Raw genomic sequence first — 17,559 nt, 5'->3', positions numbered from 1 at the left:
ACATATCCAAACTAATTACATTATTCAATAGCTCGTCTAAGGTGCATATTTAGTCAAAGAAAAAACAAACCATAATATTTTGTTAACAAATCAAAATTAGTAAAAGCGAGAGAGAGACAGCAAAGCAGAAAAAGTACTCACCAATATAATATCTTCAGTGAAATTATTGTTTGATTCCGTGTGATCACATTCTATATTCTGAGGATGGTTCGTGGAAGAAAAAGTTTTCGAACTGCTCAAAATTATCGAGTTGGTATTAGATGATACGTGTTTTTTAATGCTTCTAAAGTTTCCATTAGGGTAATTTGATTTCTTTACAGACTTTTCGGAATTCTCATAAGATGTCTGCTTTACCAACTTCTCAGCTTCAGACAAAATTTCATCAATATTTTCATTCACAAATACATAAGTTCCTTTATCCGATTGTAATCCTCCGTTTTGTAATTTATTAATTTGGTCAAAAATATTTTCAATATTGAAGTTACCATCCTCTTCAATGCATATTTTCTCTTGTTCTAAAAATTCGCGAACAGATGGACTAGAATCTAAATCACTCGGAGCACCGAAATCTATTTTAAAATCTAAATCACTTTCACAGTCAGTTAACTTTGTTTCTTCGGAAAAATGTTTTGAAGACATTACCTTTTAGTAATAAGCATATGTAATACTAACATAAAAACCACAAATATCACACTGTTCTTGAATAAACTGCTGAAGTGAAGTAGCTTTGTTGTTTCCAAACATTTGTTGCTATGCCAAGATATTTATTTTTTGTATAAATGTAAATAAACAAAATGACAGCAGTCAAATGTCAGATTCGGAAAACAAGCCAATGAAAATCACTGATGAAAATAACTCAAATCCATAGACTAACGCAAGGTATGCTTATGGTCGTTCTTTTGAAATGTTTATCGTGCTTCCTAGGTAGGTACTTAGGTATAAAGAAAGGTAGGTTTATAGAATGATTTATTTAAAAAAAAATCCTTTAAGAGTACTTCTAGCTTCTTTGTTTGCAAATACAGGTTTTTACCACATTCCTTATACTTTAGAATTTCATGTTCGTTCACAATAAAAGACAAATATCTAATTCAAACCACTTGTCCATAAAAATAGTTAAAAACAACAATAAACAATTCTTCCTCTTCTGACCCTTATCCGCACTCAATGTTTCATAAGGCACCGCATCGTATTGATGTAGTGTTATCTTGATCATTACTTACATGAAGCAATGTGATCACTCCTGCCCCTCAGGAACCAATCCAGGGCAATATTAAATAAATATTACATTGTAAAATCACTAAAATTTATTGTCCCCAGGGAACCGAACCCGGGACCTCCAGCACGGTAGCTAAACAAGATTACCATTACACCACGAAAATGGACATTCCCAAAAACAATTAATACATATGTGGAGGCCATGCACCCCGCGGGCGGACCACACGTGTAAAGGCATTAGAGAGCATTAGTTTTCGCAGAATTTGATAATGCAACGTAACATGCATTATACGCACCGGTAATAAAAGGATTACATGTGTTCCAAGAGCGGGGACCTGAATTTATTTAGTCTGCATTTTGGCAGACGTCAGGAAATTCGTACTTTGGTTCTTTAGGTCATCGAGACAATGGAACAATGCCTTCCTGAACCATATAAAAGGGGTATAGCCCGTGCATCGACATTTCATACCTTCACCGGGAGCTCGTCAAGTACCATCTCATTTCTCCACCGGGACCATGACGAGTGATATCTCATCCCTCCACCGGGAACGCAACCAGCATCATTCACACAGTCGAGAACAGTCTCCCGATGACGTCACGAGACGTCCATCTCAAGTCTTCGCCCCGATCTTCAGTCCAGCATCTTCGCCTACATCAAAATGCTACTATATCCAATCTGGCAGTCCATCTTCGCTGCCGACCAGCACCGATACTACGACATCGCTACGACACCACTACGACACCGCTACGACACCGCTACGCCATCGCTACACCACTGCTACGACACCGCTTTGTATAGTATCTGAATAAACACTACCATTCAACCCAACTTGTTCCTCATCACCACTACTGCACCGATCCCTAAACATACTGTATAATTAAAAAAAAGTGTCTTCAATGGTGAATTCAGCAGATAATGCAGAAACATAAGAATAAAAATGTCCATTACAGCTATTCATCATAAGACCACAAAGCAAAGACTTTTATTTTATTTTTGATTATGCCAACACCGCGAGTCACAATTCCATAGATTCTCAATAAACCTCGTTTTTGGCATTAGCCCTTTATTTTAAAAAATGTCACTTCTGATCTGTGGTTAGGGTTTTGGAATATCTTGGTGTTTTGTGTTGTTTCTTGAACTGCATTTTTAAAAAATACACATTTGGTCGTGCTCTTACGTTTAACGTTACTCATCATTTAGGTGTGAAAAATATTCAAATTAATTAAAATCAAATTACAATACTCTCAAGGCATATTAATTTTAGTATCGTAACCTCAATTTATTATTTTTATTTTATTGAAAAATATTATACTCAATATAAAATTGTTTATTCTAATTATGTGGAAGTTATTCTTAATTCATATGGATACTTTTCTAAGTTTTGTTTATTCCACGGATACCTCATTTTTTAGCATATTGTTCTAGAACACGTATTTTTTTATTATTTACAAATGATTTTTAGAAGATGCTAAATGTTTGGCATATTTATCTTAAATGAAATATTATTTATCTTATTTATATTTTAAAAAAATAATGTTTTTACACTCCACATTTTTAGCTAAAATATGGCAAAATTTAAAGGGAAGAAAAGGAAAGTAAAGAAGTCTAAAGAAATAAAAGAAGTTGGTCCAAAAACCCGAAAGGATATTCGCAAAGAAAAAAGAATGTTAAAGAAGCTTCATAAACGTGAATATTTTTCCAAAACAAGTGACTCGAAAGAGATTGGAAAATTTGTTAAGGCACCAAAAGAGACGGATGATGAACCTATGAAAAATGTGGGAGTTGATAAAAATAAAATAAAGCAGAATAAGGTATTTTGATCCAACACATTTACAGCGAATTTAACCTTTCCCTCTCGGTGATATGTATTTACTAAAACTCAACTTTAAAAATGAGAATATCAATATAAAATGTAATATATTATATGTAATGTTCTGGAGGTCTCGGGTTCAATTCCCAGAGGGGGGTCAAATAAATATTAGTGATTTTTTCACTCTAATATTTATTCAATATTACCCTGGACAGGTACCTGAATCGGAGGGCTAATCACCTTTCCTCCATGTATTAACGATCAAGATAACATTGCATTTATATGATGCAGTGCTGTATGCACCATTGGGGTGCGGATAAGCGTTTGAAATGAATATTAAAAAAGGATTTCTTTTTTCTAGAGTACTGGCAAAGGAAATGTATTGGACAGGACTAATATAATTATGGAAGAAAATAAGGGTGCAAAAAGGCGAGAAGAAAAATTAAAGAATCAGATGAAGGAGCAGAGAAACAGCCAACTGTTGAAGGCCAATGAAGAAGAAGATAAGATCATTAAGAAATTAGAAAAACAACTGAAATTGAAAAAGAGAAAGTCTGGAAATATTTCCAAGAGTTTTGATGCTGACGGTCTTGGATGTATCCTTTACTATTTTAGTCATTTTATTTATTTCTGGAGTATTCTGTATTACTATTTAACCGTGGAGTGGTTGTACAGATGACGTATGTAATCCACTATCATGTAGAACAGAATTTCCACAAATCTGGATAATGTGCAACTTCAGTTTTTGTAAACGTAAGAATATGAACCACGCTCTCAGATTTAGTATAATTTCTATCTCATTTGTTTGTGAATTACATATCGCTGGTTTAATTCCAAAGGGCCACAAAGCAAAAAAATAAATTGTACTTTTTATTACAAAAATGCTATCTAAATCGTTAACATTTTCATATTCGAAAAAGACAACCATGATCTAGCAATAAAAATGTCCATTTTTAATGGTAGAATCATGGGTTCTTAGTTTTATGAATAAATAATAATACTCGGAGAGAACATGGAGAATTTGATGATGCATTTTTATTGATAGACAGGTTTTATGCTGTGCATTATTAAGATTCCTGCTAACCTTACTGCGTGTTTGCATTTTTCTTAACCAAATACCCAGATTTATTAGAAGTATGCGATGAACGGACAATGCAGGCTGCTGTCGCAGCGGAGAAACATCTTGCAGAAACTGGTTCCGGATCTGATTTTGAAGAAGATATAGCTATTGCTACAGGAAAATCTACTGCCACATACAATAAAAAAAGTTTGAAAAATAGTCGCATCATTGATGATGCCTCTAGTGATTCGGATTTTTCTAAAGATGAAGATTTCGTAGACGATTTTGATGAAAATGAAAGTGATAGCAATGATGGAGAGACGGAAATCAAATTAAACACAGAAAAAAATATGATATCATCCTCAACTCGAAAAGATAGTTCAAAAAACAAGATTAAAAGCATTTCTCCAAAATCAGTGGCAAAAGTTAGTCTCAATAAAAATAATCAAAAACAAACTATTATTTCGAGTGATAGTGATGAAGATTTTTCAGATCAAGGTAATTTAAGTAGATATCTTTTATCAACTTGTTCATCACTTCCCTATTGCTAAATTAATTGATGTTTTTAAATTCTTTTACAGATTCTGACATGAGCTTGGGAGAAGAAATTGAAGAAGAAGAAGATGAAGAATCTGATGATATGGGTGACAACTTAGACGAAGAATTTGGGATGATTTGTTCTGGTGAGTGTAGGATGGTTTCAACCTTTTTATTTAACCATTAGAAAACATCCTCAGTTTCTATTCGGTCCTTCCCCAGTGTGGCAACATGTTTATAAGTATGGAAAATGGTTCATTATTAAATCATGACATTTAAATCACCCTAGTTGTATCACTTCAAATCTCTGTACAATCTGTTTTATTTACAAGCATAGCATTATGCATACAAATCATGACATTGAAAATATAAATTCCAATTAAAAAATGCTATCTTTGTACTAAGACCACAAACAAATTAAACTTGAAAAATCGTATGCCTACTATCCACATCACCCTTTAAAAAATTGGAGTTGTTAATCTTAAAAAATTAATAATAATAAAAATTTTTAAAAAAAGCTGTTTAATAAAGCTATGATTTCAAAATACAAATTACCAAAAGAGTATGTATGTATTTATTATCTAAAAATTAAAATGATCTTTGCTTCCAATGATATGATCAACACTGCATCTAAATGGTGTCAGATCCATAAGAAATAATAATATGGTTGCCATAATCTCTCTCCGAGTTATTACCCACATAATGAAATACATCAACACTACTTATTTTACTACCTATGAGATAGTATGTGTGTGCTCGGTAATGGCACGACTCTATGGGATACATTCACCAATTAATAATTAACGCAACCTGTTGTTAAAAAGTTCAATATAACCAACGAAATAACTAGTTCAATATATAAATGTAATACATATTGTGGTTGTAAGACTACAGTTTGTTGGTTGAATTTTTTTTTCTTTTGTTTTTTTTTTTACTATCAAAAATAGACATGAATTCTGGCTCGTTCTCAATACTTGAAGAAGAGAAGCCTACATCGGAATATAAATTTCCTACCCCTCCATCCAAACTTCAGCGGTATCGGAGGTAATCACGTACCCAAATTAGCCAATCACTAAATGCAAGACTATTACCTAAAAATTACAATATTAGGAATATGTATTAGCTGAAACCACATTCAATCTTATAAGAAATACATAGCTTCAGTTTACCTGTTGTATGGAATTTTAGTCACCCACTCAATGTTTTTCTTTTAATCTTTTTACCTATTTTAGGTATGTCTTCATTTCCCGATGAGTCCTTTCAGCCGGGTAATCTCACACCGGTTAAAGAAGAAACTGAGCAAGAATTAGATTTGTACCAAAACAACATTGAGATCCCGGCACAAATTTCAAACACACCTAACGATATTTCTATTAATGAATCGATGGATTCCGATATAGAGTCAGACTTGGAAGATGAAGAAATGGAAATGGAAATGAACGATGACTCTGATAATGTACCGCCCAGTTCTGATGAATCAGATTGTAGTAATTCAGATTGCTCCGAGGATCATTGTGATGGTCCGAGTAACAATAGAAAGATCGTAGTGAACGGGAAAGTGATTAACACATATGGCAGAGATTATGAAAGAGAAGCCGAACCTGAAATCGTTAAGTGTCCCGAGTTGGATAAGTTACTTGAAAATCTGAGTAGTGCAGAATCTGAGTGTGAAAAAAGTTTTGAAAAAACTCATCCCATTAAGAAAGGTATAACTAGATCGATTCTTTTTCTTAGTACATTTCAACTATAATAATTTCAAGTAAGTTTGTAGTAGTATTAGCTATAAAAAAATCATCCGACTGTCCTGAGTGTATTTTTAGCTATATACAGGGGCATAAAATTAATCACCCGATCGGAAGATGCTATAATTTTCGCAAATGGTGTCGAACGTCAATCATATTTGACATTTGTGAACTAGACAGCTGCAGTATACAAAAGTTAACATTCTTCTTGGTGTAGATAACTTCAAAACTTCCATTTGTCATATTTTTGGCATTTTCTACCAGTTTTTGATACATATCGTTTACATATTGTTACATACAGTTAAATTTGATTTTAATTTTTTTTTATCTACACTACGTAGTTAAAGCGATAACATCCGTATGGAGTTCCAGCCCAGAAGTGACTAAAACATATTTTTCTATCCCAATGTGCAGATGAATGCTCTATCCAATTTGATAATCTGTGCAATAACGGATAATGTTTTTTTTCTTTTTAGAGAAAAATGATAGAAAAGAAAATCTAAAGCGAAAGAATGAAGAAGATACTAATCCACAAAAGAATATGAAAATACCGAAAACAGAAAATTCCAAACCCATCAAAAAAGATAAGCCGAAAAAGGGTGTCAAAGTTCCTATGGAAGTGAACAGTGAAAGTGAAGATAGTGATGACTGTACGGATGCTGATGGCTCTGAGGAAATGTCTGAGAATGAGGATGAATCATCGGATACTGAAAATAAGAAAAACGGTTTGTGGGAAGATATATATGGGAGGCAACGTGATAAAGAAGGAAACGTGTTAACGGTAAAAAAAATATAAGATGGACATGTAAATCTGTATTATTTTTAAATATTGTTTAAAAAAAATTTGTAATAATTTTTTAATTAACTTATATTTTTCAGAATCAAACTGCGAAGTATATTCCTCCTCATTTGAGAGCTAAAAAAGAATTAGAAGATAGTAAAGAAATCCAACAGCTGAAACGTCAAATCAAAGGTAAATGCATCTAAAAACTACTGTATTTCTTTTGGGAATTGTGGCAGTTTTCATTTGAATAATTTCAAACAATAGGGGCAAAATGAATACATATTTTGAAATGCCTTAAAACTAAACTTGTTGTCTCCGATAAATCATTGTCGCAACAATTTGACATGTTATGAAAAATTAGATCTCGGCTAAATGACAGTTAAAAGCCAGGGAATTGTGGGCTGGATTATGTCCGTACATAACGCATTAACTACCAAAAGCCGACTAGTCTGCTTTTCGCTGCCAAACGTAAATGACCAAACACCGATTAGTCGGTTTTTCTACTATAAATCACTATATCGATTTCAAATTTGAACTATTCATTTAAAAATTATATTTACTACGAACTAAAAATGAAATAAAATAAATGAGCACTATTATTTTTGAAAATGTTACGTTTTAAAAAGAATACCACTTATGGCTATTGGTTTCGGGATCAGCTATTTTTTATGGCGGCGTGTGGCTACGTTTTTGCGTGGCTGGTGATTGTTTTTGTCAATGTAAGGTGTAGTGCGCTGAATGAAAATAAAATAATATACCCACAGTTGATTGCTTTATTGAAATTAATATAAATTTACTCTAAATGCTGAAATAAAATATTGACAAATAATTTATAATATACGAAGTTAAAGAAGTGAATTTTAAATCTAAATTACGCGTCTGCTTCCGTTGACGGCCCAAACAATTCTCCAAATGTGTCTTCACAAGAATATTTTTAATAAATACAAAATGTTTCTAGAATGAATCACAATACGACACTTTTTGCTCATAATTTCAACTGCCACTTGTTAAATCATAAATATTATTTTACGACCTCGAGTGAGGGCTATCTTACATTTTGAGTATTCATTGAAAAAATCATAATAATTGAATGATTGGTACAGAAATTATGAATGTTTTGTTAAAATGTACATTTTTTGCTAGTAGTACAAATTTGCATGGTATTTGAGGAAAGTCATGAAGTAAATAAAGTGTTAACACACTATCTGCGGGCGGATTCATACTCATAATAGAGATAAACATCTCTGAAAAGAAGTGATAACATTTAACCATACTGTATACATCGATATGAGATCAAAAGATGCCGCAAAAGTCATGCGTAAAAATAACTGACACATCAGTCAAGTGAAAAGGTAAAAATTACCCTTCCCGCCCAACACCACCAGTCAAGTGAATTAAGACAGCTTTCATTCAAACATTTGTAGTATTATTTTGAAATCTTCCCAGGATTACTTAATAAGGTGGCTGGAAGCAATATGCACTGGACTGGCAGTCAGATCGAGGGGCTCTACTCTTCCAACAGCCGGAACGCAGTGAACAATGCCTTCTGCTCTCTCTGGCTCGCCGCCCTGGTGCAGGGCACCATGACCTCGCAGAGGATGGCCGCGGAGCACACCATGCTGGTGGCCATACTACACGCCAACGTCGGATCGGAAGTGGGCAAGTCTTCAATATGTTTATTTTATCCTAATTTTTCTCTAGTTCAGAAGTGACCTACCAAACTCTCAGGATCATTGGAATATCCGTCACACGCTCTATCCACTCGACAGTGGAGTGATAATATCGGCAGGTGCGAATGAAAAATTTTAAATCCAAAACGTCAAATGTTTAATACATAGACCCAAATTAGTGAATTCTCAGATGTTTTCGCTGTCAGTTTTTAAAAATTAAAAATGAAATTTTTGAAGATAATTATATTTTCTCCAATAAATTCACGTGTTCTTATTACCTAATATTTTTTACAAATTTAACTTCTACTTGGTAAATATCACTATTTAGTGGTATTTACCGAGTAAAAGATAAATTTTAGATTAATAAATATCACACAGTGGCTGCCAATAAAATTCACAACATTTTGAGTGTATCTAAGTACTTGTTCAGAAATCTGGGATTTCTCCACTAAGAAGAAATTATTTTTAAAAAAACATTACAACATAGATGAAGAAGAATATGAACTAAGGAAAATACAGGGCTTGAAAATCATGTTTTCAGGCGGTTCCCAGTATGTGAAAATATCCCGGGGTTCGGATCTTGCAGACATCCAAATAAAAGGGTCTCTGCTAAATAAAAGCTTTCTCAATCCAACATAGATGTGTGTTGTGAATTTGTATACACTGTGTCATGAGATTGATCATATATATAGAAGTTCCAAAAAATTGAGTAGTGTGGTTGTCAATCATAAGTAGAATAGTGAGTGTTGCATGTGTAGTTGCGACCGATGACATTTCATATGCCCTGTAAATACCCAGACTTCCATATTCTTCTTCATCCATGTTAAGATGTCAAAAAAAAGCCAAATCCATTGCCTGACAAGAAATCATATTGTTTGTGTAAAATGTGTAGCATTTTTCAATTACATATTGCTATGAATCTGTTTATCGATTTTTCTATTTGTATGTATAATCTGAATGTATTTTTTTTCTTTAGGCGCACACTTCTTGCAAACACTTGTGAAGAAATTTGATGAAGTAATGGCAGTTGAGCAGAATTTAGAAAATAAGCAATTAGATAATTTAATATTGGCTCTCTCGTACCTATACAGTTTTAAGGTAAGATAAAATTCTGTATTTAAATCAACCACTACAAACAATTTCTTGAACTTGGAAATGTATACTGTATTATCTAAGGTTTTATACCTAATAATATGTCGGAAAAGCATAGCATCGGAATTGAATTCACTGAATAATTTCGCCGACCGATAGATACTGTGGTATACTTAGTTAGACACTCTGTTTCTATTTGTGCCAATTTTAAAATGAAACACTTGTTTTCATTTATCTGAGTGTCTGTGATGTTTTTTTTCATACCTAACTTTTCCATCCTTTCTATACTAACTACAGACAAGCCTCAATATAGTACCCACCTTAACCATCATTTAAACTGATCGTGCATTTTGCAGCCATGTACAAAATGAGACAGTATTGCCACCTAAATAAGTGTCTATGTTTTTAACTTTGTAAAAAATTCCCAGATATTCCAATCTCCGTTGATGTATGAGATCCTGAATAAGGTTCTGGAGAACCTATCGGAGAAGAGTGTGGAGTGCGCGCTGGTGGCTCTGCGCAGCGTCGGTGGAGTCTTGCGGAAAGAGGATCCCGTGGCTCTCAAGACATTTATCCAAACCACCCAGGAACGGGCTTCTTGCTTCAACAATGAAACGACAAAAGGGTAAAGATAACGAAGTGGATGATTATTTTCCTTTTCATATGTATCTAAACTACAATGAGGTTTTTTGAGGTATTAAAATGTATGTCTAGACAGGCTTGCAACATGCCATTAGCTGGTTTAAGTGTATATATATATATATATATATATATATATATATATATATATATATATATATATATATATATATATATATGTATATATATATACATATATATTTTTTTTTTTTATTATTTTTTTTTTTGAAACATCGATGTTCCATCGCTGTTATTTTAAGCAGTGTAAAAACCAGCCTAAGATAACACTCTCCTTATCAGTCATCGTTCACTTTGTGTAATACACAAAGTGAATGATGAATTATAAGGAGAGTGTTATATTATCAAAATATACAGCCAAAGATAATTTGTGAACCCTGTAAATACCTATATCTCCACATTCACCTTTCAAAAAAGTTCTTTGCCTCTGTTGAGATGTTTAAAAAAAACTTGATTATAATCACTCAGAGAAATCAAGTATTTGTACACCTACAAAGACATACCCAAAGTATTGTATAATAAGATAAGCTTATTTATACTGTATATATTATTTCCAGTTCCCGCGTGAAATTCTTGTTGGATGTTTTATTGGCGATAAAAAATAACAACATGAATAAAATACCTAACTATGATCCATCTTACACGGAAGAATTGAAGAAATCTATGAAAGGAATTATTAGAAAAGGAAATTATGTCGTTCCCCTTAATATCAAATTAGAAGATTTACTCAAAGGTAAATTGATTTTACTTTATCTGTATTTAGAGTTGCGTGTATTATTGATGCAGAAGTGATGAAGGTTACGTTGGTTGCAACCAAAATAAGCCATTTGTGGAATCATGTCATTTTATTCTACAGCATGTTCAAAAATTGTACCAAATTTCGGTCCTCAGAAGATTTCCAAATTTAACACGTTTATCGCGGTGTTAGCCACCGGTGGCCGACACTGAGGTATTCCGATTGAGCCGTGTCGGCCATTGGTGGCTGACTCTTTTTTGGACATATTACGAAAGTCTTATTGCCGATCAGTGTGTTAAATTAATATGATTTGCCGGATATCTGATAAATTTATGATTAAAAAAAACCTTTTTTAATGTAATATCGCAATGAAAAGTATCAGTTTGTAAATTAATCCACTACCTACCGAGACAGTCAATCGACTACTGCACACCAGTTGTACATCTAACTGGGATGCATTCATATTGAGACACATCATTGTCTCTAGCCTCGAGATACACAGAAATGCCATTATGTGTTATAGAATGCCTGACATTCCTATTGTCACGTGTACATATGACAACCCGCGCTTACATTTATTCATTTCAATGGTACAAATATTATAATAAAGAAGTATCAACTTCATCCAAGAGATTTTGGAGTGGTTATTAATTAACCCAACATTATCATTCATTATTTTCTCATTGAAAATTTAATTTAGTATTTATACATATTAGTCTCCTAAAACAAATTGCGTGTACCCACTGTATTTCCTATAATGAATCTTTTGCGTGACATTTCTTTTCAGCCGATGAAAGAGGAAAATGGTGGGTGGTAGGATCTGCTTGGGAAGGATCTACAAAAATAGAAAAAGAAGAATCAAGTGAAACCAAAAAACCAGCTGATAAAAAACATATGCAGTTAATGGAGTTAGCCCTTCAACAAAGGATCAATACTGAGCTTCGGAGAAACATATTTTGCATTATCATGTCTGCAGAGGTAATGATTCTCTCTTTAAATCCATTGGTTTATTATGAAATTAGGAGTGTTTTTTTTTGGAGGTATACAAACTCAAATTTCCCGCAATAAATTGATAGTGGCACCCGCCGTGTGGCATGTTGCGGCATCTTGTTGAAACCACAACTCTGTCACATCAATGCCATTCAACTAAGGTACGAAGAAGTCAGTAATCGTGGTTCTGTAGCGCTCTCTATTCACCGTAACATTCTGGCCTACATAGTCTTTAAAAAAATATGTGGCAATGATTCCACCTGCCCTTACAGCGCACCAAACAGAGACTTTTAATGGATGCAATGGTGTCTCTACACAGGCTTCTAGGTTTTATCCACTCCTAATTCGGCAATTCTGCTTATTGACGAGGCACATTTAACCAAAAATGTGCCTCATCGGTGAACAAAATTTTGTATTGAAAAAGAGGATCCAGCTGAATATTGTTTTCGGCCCATTCAGCTAACCTACGATGCGCATAATGGTCATTCAGTCTATTCATGGTGAAATGGCAAAATATACTGACTACCAACTGTCAACTATCAAATTGACAGTCTGTAGAAACAATGTTTCCAGTTTAAAACCCAAACTTCTTAAAAAATACCCTATATATGTAGGATAATTTTAGAGGAATGATTATTTTTGGGGGGGTGTTTCATGTTTTGTTTTAATTTATAGGATTACATGGATGCGTTTGAGAAACTTCAGCAATTGGGACTCAAGAATCAACAAGAAAGAGAAATAATACATATTATTATCGCTTGCTGTTTACAAGAGAAGATTTACAATCCTTACTATGCAGTTTTAGCCCAAAAGTATTGTGATCACGACAGAAAATTTCAGGTTAATACAAAATTTTATATTTCCAAGTCAACTTTGATTTACTTTGATTTGTCTTTTGTGTAGATCCAGTTTGTTGGTGACCTTTATTTATTTTTCTTTGACACTTATTGGGAAGTCACAATAGAGTTTAAGAAATAGTGGTATGTATTTACTAAGTTGAACTTAAATTAGAAGAGGATTTTTTCAATCTAAACTGCGGGTAGTTTTCAAATTGCCTTTGTATTTAACAAGTATATTTGTAATCTTTGTTTTGGTTCATGATTTCAGATGTCCATTCAATACAGTATTTGGGATAAGCTGAAAGAGATTGATGACTTCCCACCTTTTCAAATTGCAAACTTGGGACAATTCTTGACACATTTATTTATTGAAAAGGGTTTACCAATATCAATTCTTAAGGTAAAGTATTGATTTTTTTCAATCACAATTATGCTATACAACATTTAGTATACACCACTGTGGAATTATAGCTTTATTATCAATAATATTCCAAATTCATCATTACTTAATATGCCAGGCATTCAGATGACAGCAAAAATCAAGATTACAAAACATATTGTTACATTTCATTATATTTCTAGATGAATGTAACAATATTCCAACCATTTAATGTATTATAATTAAAATGTAACTTTGTTTTAAAATCACTATAAATATTTAATTATAATGTCTACCAGTTTCGAAGCTAACCGCTTCTTTATCAAGACCCAAGCGGTTAGCTTCGAAACCGGTAGACATCATAATTAAGTTATAATGAAATATTTATAGTGATTTTAAAACAAAGTTACATTTTAATTATAAAATTGAAAATCACAAAGCTATTGCCTCAAATATAAATTATATTTAATGTATTCTTTACTTTGTAAACGGGCTCTCAACCCATTGCAACATAAAGCCGGAAAATCGCCGGACAAGGTCAATATGTCACTGACTCAAGGCGGCGATTACACAGTTTGTCTTTGAAGTGATTTTTTTTACATTAAAACTGAATGACAATTACTTTCTCAACTCTGAACTGAACACGCTTTTCCAAAACTACCTGGGGATGAGCCATAATGACCTATCTTACGAACAACAACAAAATCAGCTTCAATGTTGTACCATTTTAATTTTGTGTGTAATTTAGTCTTAATGTTATTGTAATAAAAAAACTGTCAAAATGAAATAGTGTGTTGTATGAACAAACTATGTCATCTTTATTAGTGGTGCAATGGGTTAAGTTTACAAGTTGACTCGCATTCTCGCTCAACCGATGGTAAAATGTTTGATGTTAATTGCAAAAATGATTATCATTTTTAGGTGGTGCAGTTTTCTGATCTCACAAAGTCGACTCTTCGACTGATGAGGCAGATCCTGTTGGCTATATTACTGCACAAGAGTTGGCAAACTTGTTTAGAAGTTTTCCAACGGGTCGCCATATCTCCCAAACTCCGGCTCTTTAGGGAGGGTTTGAGGTTATTCATAAGTCACTTTTTGGTAAAAAATTCCGATAAAAAAACTAAAGCCCTGTCTGAAGAACAAACTAGTTTGCTAAAAGAGAGAGCATCAGCTGTCGATAAGACTTTAAATGCCGATACAAAGGTACAATTTTAAAGTCACTATTATGTCTACCAGTCTAAGTCTCAGTCAGTCCAACAATAAGTTGGAACCAATTAGCAATTTACAAATAAAATACAGTAAATTTACCATAGGTGGTGTGAGACCTTCAGATTGACCTTCACATTTGAGACATGTCTGTTATAAAATGATTTTTTAAATGGTTATTTGTTATAATTTGATAGCATTTAAAATCATATCATTGAAACGGAATCTCTTCATACTTTACTGTTATAATTAACCGATCGAAAACAAAATTTACAAAAATCCAGTTATATATCTTGTTATACTTTTTATGGTATAAAATAAAATAAATTATAAAATAATGCTGACATGTAAATCGATTATGTAACTTAATTGTTAATACAATTATAGAAGGCATTACAGGATGCATTGTTACAAAATACCTAACTAGGTTTGTGCAAATTTTAGTCTAGAGTTGCCATTGTAAATGAACTCCAATGAAAACATGGCATCTACCTCGGGTCACTAAATTCCATTTGCTTTTCCTATAAAATTCTGAATAGTGACATCGTTGCCAAGATGATTTTGACATTCCTTATAAGATGGCGCCTGGTAGTCATCACTCACCCCACTCTAGAGTTGCTTCTAGATCTGTTTTGTATATGCGTATGATATCCGTAAAACATTGTGATTCTAGTATTATATATACATTTCGTGCATCAATTGGTACATGTCTCTGAATTTTGGCAATTTTCTATTATGATCCATATGTGGTACATATTTCAATAATGAAATTTTTTCTTATTTAGAGACATGATATATGTATCAGTAATCAATTAATATCCTGAATTTAATTATGAGGCATAAAATTAGATTCTTCATCAATTTAGTCCAGTATTCCTTGTGACAACAGGATGTGCTTTACAGCAACATGTGAAACTAGACATTCTACCTACATTTGTTAAATTATGTTCAAAATTATAATTTAAGCGTGTATTCATTTTAATTTTTCTTCTTTTAGTTTTGTTTGTGAAAACATTTATGCAATTTACATATTTATGTATTATGTATCATTATGTATATAATTTATTTTTAGTTTGTTACCAACATTCGTTATATCATACCTGAATTGTTCACTGATCATTTTGACAAACTTTTGTTAAGTGTCCACCATATCGACTTGTAAAAATACTGAATAAAGTAAACTGTGACTACTTAATGGTTTTTAATTTATAGAATTATGTACATACTTCATATAACTTTGTTTTGAATCCGTTAAAAATAATATTACTGTAACATGGCAATATTGATGTCAAGGAGTGGGGAATGATGTCAGCCAATGGATGCCCGCCAGGTTGCCTGGAGCATGTGTACTGGAAAACAACCGTTGGCAACCCGCACTTCTTCCCTGGATCGAGACCAATGAAGATCATACATAAAGTTGTATTGCGCTGGTGTTGTGAAATAAACCTTGTGATACAAACCTTAAGTATTTTTACTAACAAACAGCGAGGGCTGTTACATTAAGATTAATTCATCTGGTCAAATTTTCATTCACATTTATTTAATGTTATGTGATTTGTTCACAATAAATTAATTTAATGGGCAATACTCTAAAATCTCACACTACTAAATGTTAGGTCTAAGTAATGAAAGGAAAAATATGATTCATTTGCTAAATATTTATTAAGTTAAACAAAAATATTGACGTTTTAATCCTAAAATCGAGACTTACAGACCATCTGTTATTCATTAAAAATACATATAATCCGAGAAAATAAATTATTTTTCTTTTATATTGACAATACAAAACTGATGACTAGTTCCCTTTCTTCTATCACTATCACAGATAATAATCATACATATGTAACACAGTAGTTATAGATACGAGTACAATACATTGCTACAGCCGAGAAACAGAAAATTATAGTGACTACCCTCATATGTCCATATATTTTACTTACAACTGCAGACATTGCAAATTTGACACATCTCAAGACTAGGAAGAAAAAAACATTTGGTTGCTAAAACCTTAGGTGGAAAATTTACATTAAAATAATATTGTGGACTGATAAAACTCAACTTTCACACATTATACCTATAATACAGCACGTGACATTTACTAAAATTAATCAAGTTCTTATAATCTATACAAATGGGACACTATGTACAAATAAAAGATGCTATGTAATAATTTCAAAATAATTAACGATATATATAGTAAACAGTATACTTAAGATTTGGAATTACAAAGTTCTAAAAATATCACTCATAAACACTTGGAAGTTTCCCGCAATTCGATAATCTATTTCGTAAAATAAAATATAAAAACATTTAATAATGTGTCCGGAGACTTTTTTATTTTTTATACGTAACAACATCTTTTAAACCGATGTCAATCTTTTTACATTACTGTCCGACTCTATTTCACGATATAATACGAATCAGAAATTGAGTTACACAATATAAATTACCAATGATGTTTTAAAAAAATAACTAAACACGAGCACCGTCTCTAAACTTTTAAAGAGACTTTAAGAGATCTTACCTCTAAAAGAGTTCATTAAAAAATTAACTTTTTTTATGGTACGACTTTTTAACCTTAACATCCTTGACCCAACTTAAGACTTGCTTAACTTTAACTAACTTATCGAAAACCTATGAAAGAGTTCATTAAAACTTCGCCTTTTTCGTTTTTTTAATATTTTTTTGGTACGAATTTTTAACTACCTTTACTCAGCTTGGATTTGCTTAACTTGATCTAACTTGACGTTATTTCACACTACTAATTCTAAGTATGTAGATTGTAAGTCCTCAAATATCACCTCACATGACTTAATCAAACATAATAAAGTAGATACTTAG

The 17,559-nt window shown here is 32.5% G+C and overlaps 1 protein-coding gene across 2 annotated transcripts; it reads left to right on the top strand.

The window, feature by feature from the left end:
* The first annotated feature begins 2,228 nt into the window (after positions 1-2,228).
* On the top strand, positions 2,229-15,913 carry LOC148300853 (nucleolar MIF4G domain-containing protein 1 homolog). 2 transcript variants are annotated; one of them, XM_088274219.1, is made up of 16 exons: positions 2,229-2,416; positions 2,775-3,027; positions 3,388-3,622; positions 4,150-4,584; positions 4,668-4,769; positions 5,856-6,329; positions 6,842-7,146; positions 7,245-7,338; positions 8,596-8,808; positions 9,796-9,917; positions 10,340-10,536; positions 11,126-11,301; positions 12,092-12,282; positions 12,970-13,134; positions 13,402-13,533; positions 14,434-15,913. In XM_088274219.1, the coding sequence occupies exons 2-16, from the start codon at positions 2,782-2,784 to the stop codon at positions 14,725-14,727; spliced, it is 3,381 nt and encodes a 1,126-aa protein (XP_088130345.1). In that variant the 5' UTR covers positions 2,229-2,416; positions 2,775-2,781; the 3' UTR covers positions 14,728-15,913. The 2 variants fall into 2 exon arrangements, with proteins under 2 accessions (XP_088130345.1, XP_088130346.1); XM_088274220.1 differs by lacking the exon at positions 5,856-6,329 and having other exon boundaries at positions 2,262-2,416.
* The last annotated feature ends 1,646 nt before the right edge of the window (positions 15,914-17,559 follow it).

Source organism: Brachycentrus maculatus, unplaced genomic scaffold (genome assembly GCF_059751285.1).
Source record: "Brachycentrus maculatus isolate JH-2025_06_01 unplaced genomic scaffold, ASM5975128v1 h1tg000649l, whole genome shotgun sequence".
Taxonomy (NCBI): Eukaryota; Metazoa; Arthropoda; class Insecta; order Trichoptera; family Brachycentridae; genus Brachycentrus; species Brachycentrus maculatus.
This window is presented reverse-complemented; position numbering and strand designations above follow the sequence as displayed.